Source organism: Chaetodon auriga, chromosome 19 (assembly GCF_051107435.1).
Source record: "Chaetodon auriga isolate fChaAug3 chromosome 19, fChaAug3.hap1, whole genome shotgun sequence".
In the NCBI taxonomy this organism is placed as follows: Eukaryota; Metazoa; Chordata; class Actinopteri; order Chaetodontiformes; family Chaetodontidae; genus Chaetodon; species Chaetodon auriga.
The window spans coordinates 5,252,616-5,266,191 of record NC_135092.1 but is presented as its reverse complement, the minus strand read 5'-3'; the positions used below and the strand labels follow the sequence as shown (position 1 = coordinate 5,266,191).

Here is a 13,576-nt window from a genome sequence, read left to right as displayed (position 1 = left end):
CCTTGGGGTGCTTACTTTTCAAGTGCTTGAATAAATTCGTTGTACTGGCATCGGACGTTTTCACGGGTTCTCTGCATATCTTGCATATCACGGACGTTTGTTCTTCGTCAGTGGGAGAAAACCCGAACCAATTCCAGACTACAGAGGTGGATTTCCTCTTCTTAACCAACTCCTCCTCGGCTTGGCTTTCAGCCATGGTTGTCCACGCGGCTTTTAGCGATTACAAACACAACAGCGTGTCAAGACGCACAGCTCGCTGTGATTGGACAGTTCTATGCCTACGTCTGCCGCATGGGCGGGAACCAGCCTTAAACAGAAAGACATTGCGCGGTATGGCGATCTATACGAGCTCTCATATTTGTTAGATCGCCTGCGATTCTCCACTCCTCCTCGTCTTTCACGGTACTTTATCGTCATATCGCACAGGCCTACTCCATGGTAGATTTTTGGTATTTAGCTGACATCGGTTAGAGGAACTTCATAGGTATCAGGAAACTATAGTACGAAGTGCAATAGTCAGTGAAAAGAGACCACAATCTTGGCATTGCAACAAAGTACATAATAACGATATCAAATCCAAGGAGACTAGGTAAGGGAAGTATGGGAAAAGTTTTTTCTCCATACTTCTCCTATAGTGTTGCTGCAGCTTTTCAGCCTTGCCTCCAGACCAAAGCCAGGTGTTTCAGAAAGCTGCCTGAATTTCTGAATTCATAAGAAAATACACATCTGAACAATCTCAAAGATGTTTTATTTTTCTGTTGAAGCTGGTCGCTAATTTAACCTTTTGAACTGTGATTGGCCCTCTAAATTCCAACTTGACACATTCTGTATCTTTGAAATCTCACTTGGAAACTGTAATGAAGATCAGTGGAGTTTAAGATCACAGGGACGATTTTTTTGTAATTAAGAAGTTAGGTAAAATATCAGTTACAGTCTTTCAACAGATTCATCTGTGCTTCACTGATCTTGGACAGTACCAGAAGTGAGCATCTGGGTTCCAAAAAATTATCAAGATTGTCTTCATGCGAGTTGAACCAAATCTAAATCTTTGTTTTGTTGGAGTGTGTTGTGTTGTGATGTGTTACCCTTCACTTTCCAACATTTCTGTTGGATTGCCGTGTCCATTGGCTAGTCTCTCCGACTCCGTTGCATTAATGTGACTGTATTGTTTGGAGAATTTGTGGTTTACCGTTAGCAGTGCCAGAAAACTGTTGATACTGTTGCAATTCCCTGGATGGCGATAAGAAAAATCATAGATTGCCTAATTCTGCTTCATTTCTTCAGTTGGCTCCGGTTGATGTGAAACTGAGTGAAGAAGATGCTTTTGTAGACTTTGATGATGATGATTGATCATCCAGAGACAGAGAGACAGGCAGAGACAGTCCATATGGCGTCAAGCAGTTTCAGGCCATATGGACTATCTCTTGCTGACTCAGATTCATGACTCATCCATCAGATCCTTGTTCACCAAAGACACTTTTTTTTTTCCATGTGACAACACGGGATCTAAGCACGGGATGAAATAACAAAAGACAGAGACACCTCTGGGAAAATACCAAAGCCTGTTAGTCTCCAGGCTCTCTGTGTTCCTCCGCTCAAAGATACTTGATTCACTCGTCTTGGGGTGATGAATGGCTCTAAATACTACAGTACCCATGAGCCTCAGCTGCTGTGGAAAAGAAGGGAGTCAGAACCTGTAACAAATTCACAGCAGCTCATCATAAAACAATTTAGTTACTGAATACATCCAACGCCCAGAGTCTGAAAGCGAAGTGAGACTGACATATTATCACAGTACAGAGCCTGTTACATTACCGTATAAAGTCTTAGCATGGAACTTACACGCCTAACAGACTGGAGCAACATTATCTGTCATTTATAACTGTTTTTTTTTTTGTCCTCTTGATGAATACAAGTCCAATATTCACTCTTCTTTTAGCTCTGTTTTAGTTTCCACTAACTTCAAGAGGAAATATCTAGCTGCTAAATGCTACAACAGTATGTTCACATTAGCTAGTCGCTAAGTTTGCCTGCTGTTTGATGTTGGGCAGGGAATGTAGGCTACAATGGGCTCATCATAGCTATTTCACTGAAAACCGCTGCCACCTTTGGCTGAAGACAAGGTTGATACAAATGAACCAGAACCATAAAGGATGGTCTGAAAAAACTAAGCTATTGGCTAAAAGAGGCTAAAATGCTCCGTGGAGCTGAGGGGAACTTCACAGTGGGTGATAGGTCTTTGTAGGATCCTCATTCCCAGTGACCCCTTTCACATTACACAGTAATTTAATCCACCATTAATATGACAGTATTGATTAATGCTCCTTTACGTTGCTGAATATTTTATCAGGTTCGTGTAGTCCTTAGCTTTTGCTTGCTGTGAGCGGTGCACCAACAGAATTTGAGGCTTTCTGATTGAATTTTTTGGACCAAGAAATGTTCCTACATCCACAGGCTTGTACCTTCGACTTTTTTTCAGTCAGAGAATGGGATATTTTTTAATGCAGTTGCTTATTCTTTGTACTGAAGTTCAATGTCCATGCAGGCCTCGAGGTGCTACAATTGTCACTCATCTCATGCTGTCTATTACTTCTTGAGCCTCCATTTCTGCAGGAAAGTATTCTTTGTCTTGATTTTCATGGAATACTTGCAGTAGATCCTAATGTATGGACTTTCTTAATAAATCTTTCTTCGAGCCTTGAAACCTTTACTGAAAAGGAGTATTGCAGTTACACATTTTTCCAGATGATCCTTGGTTTTTTTGAACCAGCACCATCATGCACATTCACAAATGCTGGTTACAGTAAAGTATGTGTCATCTGCTGGTATCGGTGTCAAGTTGCTGTGTGTTGCTCTAACAAAGCCCAACAATGGCTGATAGTTAATACCTGTGTTGGACATATCATATGGTTTGGGAATCTGTTCATGGCCATGTAAATGACACACTGAAATGGTGTTCCTGTCCGCTTGTCTGAGTGAAGACAGACACTCCTTTGTCCTCCTCCTTGGTGATCGTCATCTGCCTTAGGCAGGGTGGAAGAGGGGGTAGGGCCACGTCAAATAGATGACACCTGCTGTTGGCTAAGAGCATGCCCGTCTGGCAGGCAGACAAACACCCGGAGGAAAGCCGCCCTGGTGTGGGATCAGTGTTGCGGCTGGTCCTAGAAGGTCAAAGGTCACGGAGATGACTACGAGGTGTGCGCTGCGAGCTTCTCGTGGCCTCAGAGGGCGGCATGTTTTTCTAATAGAGCCTCAGTGGAGCGGGGAAAGCCTGATCCTAATCTCAGGGGATAGAAATCCAATTTTCAGAGGAGACAGTTGAGAGTCTGGCTCTCCCTGTGTGAGAGAGATGACTGTCTCCCTGTAAAGCCCTCGCTCTTCAAACGCCGGGTCCCGCTCTGTACAGCCAGCGCAGATCTACATCGATAATGACATGAACCCCGCCAGCACAGCGCCCCGACAGTTTCCCTTCAGCTTCTCATGGCTGACACAAAGACAAAAGGCTTTGTTCCCCAAGATAAACCGGTCATCACAAGAATAACATCTGATCCTGCAGTATTTATATCAGGATCTGTCTAATTCACAGTCACACCAAAGCCTGGCCTTACACGACATCCAGCCTGTTTAGTGATCTGTGATATGTGTCGCCAGTCCCAAATGTGCCTGAGCGTGTGACCAGGTGGTTTACCGTCGTCCCATTGTCATGGTAAGGCAGCGGCCGGACGACCTGAGTAACACTGGGTCTAGAGTTGCAGGCAGAGCTGGAGTTACAGTCATGGTGAAGCACGGCTGTGTTGCTCGAGGACAGAAAACCCAGACTCTGACCTCAGTGGCAGACATGAGAGAGAGGAAGAGAGACAGTTGGGTAATTGTGTGTGTGTTGGAATCCGTGATGGGATGGTGGTATGGGGAGAGAAAGAGGGTGAGAAAGTGAGATGAGAGGAAGACAGTGTGACACAATGTCAGAGAAGGCTAAAGAACAACAGCAGAGTAGGAAGGAAGGAGATATTCTGCACACTGATCACAGCTGCAGCAAGGATATTTTACTGACTTAAGACAACATTTTGGAGGATGCAGGATTTTCCACAGATCTAAAGAATCATATAGGAGAGGTCACCCAAATCCCAAATAAGTAAAATGTTAATAATTAGCCAAAAGTATAAAAAACATATTGAAGAACATGTACTTCTGTCAGGCACCACATTAAAAGCTTCAAACAACACCACATCAAAGCAATTACAAGCCGTCCATAACACATCAGAGATCATGCATGACAGGGTCTCCTGATAAATGACACCTCAGCATGTATAATTCTGCTGATACCATGGTCACTTACAGAGAAGCGGCTGTGTTTCAGTCCTCTGGAGCCTGAGGGGGTTTTTCCCAGTGCTTTCATACTTTTAATTTTACCATCTAAAGGACAACTGCAGCTACTCTGACAGTCACTGCTAGTGCACGATGTCTCCTCCTGCAGCACAGGCTCAGCTGCATTGCTGCTTGGTTTTCCCTCTTGTGGACGTCCACTGCTGATTAGCCAACAAACTTCTTTTGTGCACTTATGGAAAGTCTGGAATCTGAACTTTGGACAACTTATGATTCTGTTCTTGTCAATTATAACTGATTTTTGCAGATTTAACACGCAACTTTGATCTTTTTTTAACTGCTTTTTTGAACTGTGTTTCTACACAGTTGTGATTTTCTCTGCTTGTGTTAGGAGCAATAAGTTATCCTTAAGAATATTTAGAACAGCTTGTTTGTTACAGCTGCTGACAAATGCAGTTTCAATATGTCGCCATCTAAATTACATACTCAGTTTAAACAATGTCTGTTTCTGCTGTGAGTTAATTGCAATGTAGGTTGACGCCTATGTATTGTTGGTATGGTTACCTGAAGTTTAATACATCTTCCTCACTGATTTAGTGACAGGGAATTTATTTTTCCACAATGAGGAGATGTGAAATCAACAACACCAAACTGTATGAGTGCTAAAACGATTTATCAAACCAAAATTCACATATTCTGCATACACACACATTTTGGAATCAGAGAGAATTCACTGTTTTATATCGTAGGAAATGAAATATTTTTGTCTTATGGACCATGTGTGGGACAACACAGTGTCACAAGTGTATAATAATATATTTTAAAGACCTCACCTTGGACTTTGGAAACTTGTGACAGACATTTTTTGCTACCTTTTGACATTTTGTGGACTAAATTATTAATAATTTATTGGAGAAATGTAGCTGCAGCTCAAATCGGAATAATTTCCCAGAATGATTAAAACATCCTGGATGGGGGCTTGGAACAATGGTTTCTTTCTTCTGTCCTATAATGTGTTTTGATATATCTGGTCGTCAAGGCGTTCGTGCGAGAGCGCAGGAGTACACTTTTTATAGGAGTCAGACAAAGTGGAGAGCGATAACGACAACGGCAGAGACAGAGGGAGCACGAGAGGCACAAAGACAGAGAAAGACAGGGTCCAGTTGAGTTCAGAGACAGAAACCGAGACCGTGAGTTCTCCCGTCTGTTCCAGCCACCGTCGGGCTGTGAGGTAAGTTACTCGATACCCGCTGACACAGACAGAAGCAGCGTGATTGACACCGTTTCTCTCTCACTTATTTCCTCTCTCCGCTGCTTCAATTCCAATATTCCTCTCGTGGCAAAGTTTTAAATATGATTTTTATCTCCTCTCACAGCCCTCGGTATCTGATAAAGTGCCTTTTGAAATAAGAGCCGGAGTGAGCGGCGACAGTGGAAACACTGACACGGTTTACTTTTATCAGGAATTCACCGCTGGGCTAGAATCCATCACACGGAGCATTTGGGTGAAAGGATAGAAGGGTGCCTGTGGACAGACGCACATGCGTGGGAAACCACATAACATGCATGGCCACAAATATCCAAACACACTCCTGGTTGTGTGTGTTTGTTGGAAAGACTTGGCAACCAGCAGGAAATGACAGAGGTCAGAGTTTTCAAGGCCCGATGAGGAAAACTTATTGTGGGATGAAGCTACGGCCAGACGAAACATGAAAATGACAAAAAGTTGAAGTCATTCGTCACAGCTGGAGACACCCTCAGCGCTCTATTAGCTACTTGGTCCCCAGCACTACTTGAAAACTAATTAGGTTTGGTAGCTCTGCCAAACAATCACAGCAAACCCCACGAAAAAAGTTTTTAATGATTGCCTTTCACAATCAGGAAACAGAGGAAATGAGATTTTGTAGGTGAGCTTAACAGCATGACACACATCTGCAGAAATGACTGCCCCTGGCCAAATTAGACTTGGAAATATGAGGGTGACATTGAGTTGTTTCATATCATAAAATATGGAGCATTTCACATCAGAATGAGAGGGAAGTTCAGGAGATAAAGCTCTTCAGAGTGTATTTAAAGGACGAGTACCTCTGATGAAGAAACAATCGACCTTGTCGGAGATTATTCGTTTTACCGCTCAGCCGATGTTTATGAATGAAGGTGGATTTTTCGAGAGGGAAGAGGTCTCGGGTGAAGCTGTGACGTGAATGTGAATGGAGGGTTTGTACAACCGGGGCCACAAAAGCCTTTAGTCTAACCGGACTACACAATATTTCTGCTTTTTGAGATGCAGATTATGTGATCATAGAGTCAGACCAGAGCCGGTGCGGTTTATGTAGAATGGAGAAGCTGAAGCTGTCAAAGTGTTTGGTGATTGGTGCGTTTTTGTTTTTTTTTATTTGATAGAAGTAGTCATAGTTCTCAAATGGAAAATGTCTTAACACAAGCAGGTGTGCAAGAACTTTGTGAATCATTTGCATTTTAGACTTTGACCCTCAGTGCACAGTTAAACCATTAATTTTGGCCCTCTGTGTGTTGTTTTCATACAATTAAACTTTCAGGTATTTAGGTGATTTTTCTTATTGAGTGAAAATTATTTTTGGTGTTTTTTAAGCTTCATTCTATGTGTTGAAAGTTTGTGTGTGTGCGTGTGTGTATGTGTGTGTGTGTGTGTGTGTGTGTGTGTGTGTGTGTATGGGTGAATCATATCTCTTGCATCCGTTGTTTGATTTTAAAGGTTTGAACATTCAAAGCCATTTCATTCATACAATATGCTTATAAAGAAAAATATGTCAGTGAAGGCAGATTTGTCAAAATAAAACACCCTAATTGAATTTATTCAAACAAGCTGTTTTGTTTCTGATGGTGGATGACTCATCGTGATCTCATTATACGGCAAAGTATGATGACTGCCCTTTTCAAACCATCATCCTGCAGCCCTACATTAGATCCAGGAAGGTGTTTTGAAATGGAAAAGTGTAAGCAAGGTGTCCGTAACTCTGCCCTGTGGTTCCACAGCCTCCATCACTGACGACAAGGGGAGAAGAAGCTGCCTTCGACTCAAAGTCTTCGTCAGGCCTCAAAGTGAGTCACAGATTGTTGTGTCTTCTCTGCCCAGTTCTCCATTCTGTTGTGCAGCAGCTTGTGAGCAGGCTGCGTACGAGTGACGCTCGAGCTTTCTAATCTTCACGTATCCTCTCTCCGCTTTGTTTTTCCAAGACAATTGTGTGAAAAACTCTGGGAGCGTGCAGGAAGGGGTCGATTTTGAAGACAACAGTCACAACTCCCTAGAACCCAGAGGTTGGTGGGAATAAACTGTGCATAATGTGTGTGTGTGTGTGTGTGTGTGTGTCTGTTACAGACAGACTTTATATTTCCCATAACTGCCACGTCTGTTGACAACATTCCTTTCTTTTCATTTCCTTTATATTTTGCATGATTTACATGATTCATAAATATGTGGTCATGAGAATTGAAGACTTGATGGATCAAATTATGGAGAATATTTGTTTACACATGACTTGTTGCTTTGATAATCAAATGTCATGAACTGCCTCAGTTTCATACTATATACTAAACATACTAAGTATATATATTTAGTTTGAATACCACCATCGATCCATGTGTAAAGAGTGTGTTTGCAGTGAAGAAATAAAGAAATGAAGTATACAGATTAACGCTTTGAATGAGTTTTTCTATTTAATAATAATCATTTTCATGTCTTTCCTTCAGACGGCATCAGTCACGAGTCACCAGAACCAGCTCGGAGGGACGTGAACTCCGTCGGCCGGTGCCAGACTTCAGTCCTCCTGCTCAGCTCCGCCCTCATACTCTTGGCTGCCATCTTGTCTTTATAGCGGCCCGTCTGAGGAATCCCCCCAGGAATGGACTGTCCTGATTGGACCACAGGCCACCCTTCCCCCGCAACCCCTCCCCTTAAGGAGCACTTTTTAAAAAACAAAACGAAACAAAACAACAACAACAAAAAAAAAAAAAAAACACTGACAATCTCTCTCAGTGAAAGGAGAGAGGAAGGGACTTCACTGAAGCCTTTGCTGTTTTTTGACTTGCCAACCAGAGTGATTCTTGACTTTCCGATGGGTGCTGATGGTGGAGGCGCCCCGAGGTGAAAGAGGCGGCGTCTCTGACCCGCTCGCCTCGCTACCGTTCACAGTATGCAGATATTAAACATTTCTTTATGTTGATGACAAGCACACATACATGCTTTTAAACATATACACACAAACTCCACAATCAGTACACTCTTTAGCTTAAATGGCAAAGAAGCACAGCAGGAGCCCTCAAAAGTTTACAGACTTTTAACATTTGTTTGCGTTCAGGAAAACGTCACGTAACACACCCCCCCTCCCCCCGACATTAACATGATTCAATCTCACATCAAAATGTGGAGGAGATGTCGAAGAAGATCCGGGAGCAACATGTCACGTACGGGCCAACAGAAAGGAAAACGAGACAGATGTCGTTGCAAGGAGACTATTGCCAAGAGCGTGGGGGGTGGGGGGGTGGGGGGGGCGGTCTTTTGATGACTTAACCTTCCTCTCAGGTTAAAAAGGAGTCGGGTGCATCGTCTCAGACTGTGGAGGACCCTTGTTGAGAGTTTAAAAAAAAAAAAAGAAAATTTGAAGAAGCACTCATCTTTTAGTGTTTGGATAGTGGAGATTTAATGATCGATTAATGTATTTGTTTTTTAATAAATCGCATAATTCAATTGTAGCAGCCTACACGGGTGTACAGTAAAATATTTGAGCGGAGCGTAGAGGTCGATATGGTATTTTGCCAGGCAAAATGTATTTTCCTATTTATTGTGAAGTCCTCGTGCTTTTTTTTTCTGTTCTGGTTTAGTCTGTAAGTACAGTAGAAAGGCAATAAAAAAAAACAACTACAATTACCCGTTAAGTTAGTTCATGTTACACACAGTTTATTTGATACAATCATACAAAAACAATGAGTACAGTTTACGTATGTGCTTGGATCGATCGCCGATGATGGCTTTTTTAAATTGTTTTTAACAAAGTCCAAGAAGAAAAAAAAAAAAAAGTCTGATGTGCTATCAGGGTGTAGAAATCGTAAAATATTTGTGTTTTTCCGATTTGTCATGTCACAAATGTAGTTTAACTGTTACACTATTGCTTTGTGAATCACTGTCATAACACAACTATTGTATATAGAGGCGTATTTCCTACAAAGTTCAGGGATGTGTCCATGCCTAACATGAGGTGAAAAAAATTATCCTTTTTTTTTTTAATCGGGGAGGGTCATCCTTCCTCGAGTAAAGCAGCACAAGTTTTCTTTGGATATAGATGTGTTGGTGGGACAGTGGCTGAGTTAGAGAGCAGGTGGTAGTAGTGTGTGTGGGGCAGGGGCTTGTGCGTGATTCACTTGCCCCCTTTGATGTCAAGTGGCGTTCAAACAGAAAGTATACCAGAGGTGCCCTCGTACCGGTTATTCCTGGAATAAAAAAATCGAGAGATGGAATTAACAGAGCGGGGGGTCCCGTTCTCGTGGAAACAAGTTGAAACCACCAGAGAAGGAGAGGTGTGAAGCTTTGTGGTGCTCCTGCTGAGATCAGTAGTCATGTTTTAAAGCAAAAGCATGCGGTAAACATATCCAATCAAATCCAAGTCCGCTATCATCAACTGAAGAGCTGGTTGTTTTTACCTTACTGATATTAAGGAGCAAAGTTTTTATAGAAAACAGAATCTGCTCTTTACTGGTCGTCAAGCAACCTGTTTGTGATCCCTTTTCCATCCTGATAAGCACTCTGTGCAATCTGGTAAGACCCCGCATCCCCGTTCTCCGTATGCCTGCTCACCAAAGCTTCGCTCTGCGCGCCGATGTCCACAGCGTCCGGCTGCATCGTGGCTGCCGGAGGTGATCTGTTGCCATTTTTTTGTGTGTCCACTGAGTCTGTGAGCCACATGATTTTAAAAACTCTTTGCCCCGTTCCGCTAACTTTGGCAGCACTGGGTCTGTTTTTGCCAGACCAGCTCGTGTTTCTGAAAAATTCACTTGTGAATGTATATAAATGCCTGTAATTATTTTTTAATTCTGCTTTTCATTACTGACTTTGAACTACAGCAAACCTAGTTTTTCGTGTTTGTAATTAGAGGGAGATTGAGAGAAAAAGGGAGGGGAGACACCCCCCATCTGCCGCCAGAAGCCACTGAATCGTCTATCAGTGATCTCTGATAATGACGATACGATATGAAAACCCAAACGACTGCTCAACCGTGTTTTCCACCCATTATTCTCAGCAGCACTGATATGCTTCACATTCACTCACAGCGGTTTTATTGCTGAAATACACCTGTTGTACCTAAAACAAAGTAGCATTAGTGCAATAAAATTGAATTTTACAAGGAGAATAAAATCAGGCTATGAGAATAAATCAGAATTTTACAAGAGTTTTACAGAGTTTTACAAGGATAATAATGATAATGCAAGAATAAAGGTGAAAAATAACAATATCAGGATGAAGTTATACATTTACAAAAGTGACAATAATTACAAAAGTTGTAATTGTAGCTGAGAAATGTTTAAATATTACAAGAATAAAACTGTCATGTTATACGTAATAATGTCATGAAAAGAATATAGGTGCATCCTCATAACTTTGTTGTCTTGAAATATTCCAACAAGTCTTTTTGAGTCCCTCATTCGTGGCCCTAATACCCCGTCATTGTGCAAAAACGGCTCTGTCAGAGGAAAATCTTTCAAAAGTTTCAAGAATCACAAGAGACAGATTAAAAAAAGAATGGTCCACATCCAGGGAGCAGAGGCCCAGATACACTGACTTTTAGTCTCTACAAGTTTAACCCCCCACACACTGGATCTTACATAATGCACCTCAGTAGTGTCTTGTGTTCGACTGGTACGTCTTTCAAACTCCACACCGTCAGGGTGTTACACAGGCTTGTCAGCAGGTTTGGACTTGAAGAATACAACTTAATCACATTATCAGGGTTATTTTTTTAGATCTTTATTAAAAGGTCCCTCCAGAGCCACAAAACACATCATACATACTCACAGTAAAATCAATGCATCGCCCCTTTAAAATAGTCATTTACAGTGTCAGTTCACACATAATTCAAACAAATCTCAGTCCACAATCCAAAAAAGTGTCATTAAATCATACCTGAGAGTGCCGGGGAGAAAAGGTAGCTCAGTATAACATAACATAACTTACATTATGGCCCATAAATTTTAATTAGGCGAGAGATTGTTAATTTCAGGAAATAAATGAAGTGTTTTGAGGGTAAGAGCAAATAAGTATTTTCAATATGTTGATTAGTTGCAGGGTGTAATTTATAATTTGAGAGCACAAATCACTACTTTATTAAATCTTCTCCTCCTCACACCTACCAGCCTCCAGCCGTTTTAGTTTAGCCAACATTAAGAGTCCACTGTCACTGTAATCATTGCCTGGAGCCCCGCCATGACGAGGAAAACCAATCAGTTAGCTTTGTGGATACTGTGTATCCAACAATTAGTCTGTTGTAACATACAGTGTTGGATGCGTTCTCTTTTTTCCACACCTCTTTTGAAGGGCGATTTAACTGACACATTAATGTTCTTAGCCAGAAAAAAAAAAAAAATCACTGTTTGATATAAAATAATGCTTCGTTTCATTTTGTATGTCTTTTATATGAAACAAAACAAAAAGAGAGAGTCAACACTGCACCCTCTATCTGTCGATGTGTGAGTGCTGACATGACGCATAGCGAACAAGCGGTGTGGTCGAGTTACAATCATGAATCAAAGGGTCTGAAGAAAGAACAGATGGATCTCCAAGAGCTAGAATATCTGTTTGGAAACCCGCTCCTCTTCATTGTATGGTTGGATCAAAAGAGCCTCTAAGGTGCAGAATGTTCCTTCTTTCTGTTCGTGGTCTTTCGTTAATCTCGGCCTCCAGCTGTTTCCGAACCAAACTGTGGTTAAGGTGGTCGTGATAATTCAGGAGATGTGACTGACCTTTATTGGCAATGAGTTTGTTCATGGCAGCAGGGAAAAGGCTTTTTTTTTTCCACCTTGAATTTTGATGTTTCATGTTTTATTGAGCAAACTGTGCTCCAAAGAGGGCAGGTAATATGTTCGAAGAACTTCTTCACCTGATTTTGGTACATGTAGCCTGAAGCTAACACCACTGTGTCCCCTGGTTTGCAGCGTCTGTTCTCCATCGCCTGTATCTTAATAAAAGGATGTGTGCTTTTGTTCGTGCATCTAGCATTGGGGAGGTTTTTGTTACTTTAGCCACACCTGTGCTTTTTTTTCCCAAACCAGACATGGATGTGCCACAAAACTGCACATTTCTTTCAACATTGTAGTAACTGTACCTTGTGCCTATATGAGCCCCATCCTCTCCTGTACTCATCTGAACTATTCTAATGTCTGTTTCCTGCTCAACCCCCTCACTAGAATTTTCTACAAAAAGGACATTTCTTTGTAAATACACGTGTTGGAGCAGCTATGACTAACAAAAACAAACAACAAAAAAAAAGATTTAATAAATATTTCTTTGTCGTTGTAATTATCATGTCTGATTTGTTTTATTAATCGCTATGCAAATGAGTGACAGTTTGTGAAATGGAAAGAACATCAGAAAGGCGTGAAGGCTTTGCCGGAGCAGCTCGAGTGAGAGCTGGATGTTTGTCTTGGTTGTCGCTCGATGCATAATCACACAGGCTGGGTCCGGGGGAAGTGGGTGAACAGCTGTTTCTCTGTAATCTGGAGGTAATTCACAGACTGAAAAAACAAAAACAGAAACAGCTTCAATTAATCTTGTGGGAATGTGCAGCGCTTCAGGGAGCTCTGCCAAGAAAACTCCGTCTCACACGGTCTTTTGCTCCGTCCTCGCTCTGCTTCTCCTGCTGTCTGCTTCAATTCCTCACTTTCTGTCTTTCTCTTTCTCTTGCCTCCCTCTGTCTCTGTGACTTTGCCACCTTTCATCAACCTCCGGCAGAAACTTTAAGGTGTCCTACCATTGCATTCACACTGTGCTGTCATGAAAACAATGGGAAATTTCCAGGAAAGAGTCAAGAACTCACAGCACTGTGGTCCAGTGGAACAACCTGTTTATCAGTGGCAATGAAGGTGCGGCTGAGCTGTCTGAATCAAAGTGAGCTGCTGCTGGAAATCTCTGATATCTGCCTCGGGTGGTTTGGAGCCATGAACTCTCAGTGGTGGAAAAAGTCTTTCTGCTCCATTTATGTAGTATTAATATCTTCATGAAGTACAG

General features: G+C 41.9%; 1 protein-coding gene across 1 annotated transcript in view; it reads left to right on the top strand.

The window, feature by feature from the left end:
* Nucleotides 1-9,358, top strand: part of LOC143338269 (ephrin-A5b-like) — a 74,117-nt gene extending 64,759 nt beyond the window's left edge. The window contains exons 3-5 of the mRNA XM_076758540.1: nucleotides 7,339-7,404; nucleotides 7,540-7,620; nucleotides 8,053-9,358. Coding sequence (XP_076614655.1) covers nucleotides 7,339-7,404; nucleotides 7,540-7,620; nucleotides 8,053-8,177 — 272 coding nt within the window. The 3' untranslated portion in view covers nucleotides 8,178-9,358. The remainder of the gene's footprint in view (nucleotides 1-7,338; nucleotides 7,405-7,539; nucleotides 7,621-8,052) is intronic.
* Nucleotides 9,359-13,576: the final 4,218 nt, after the last annotated feature.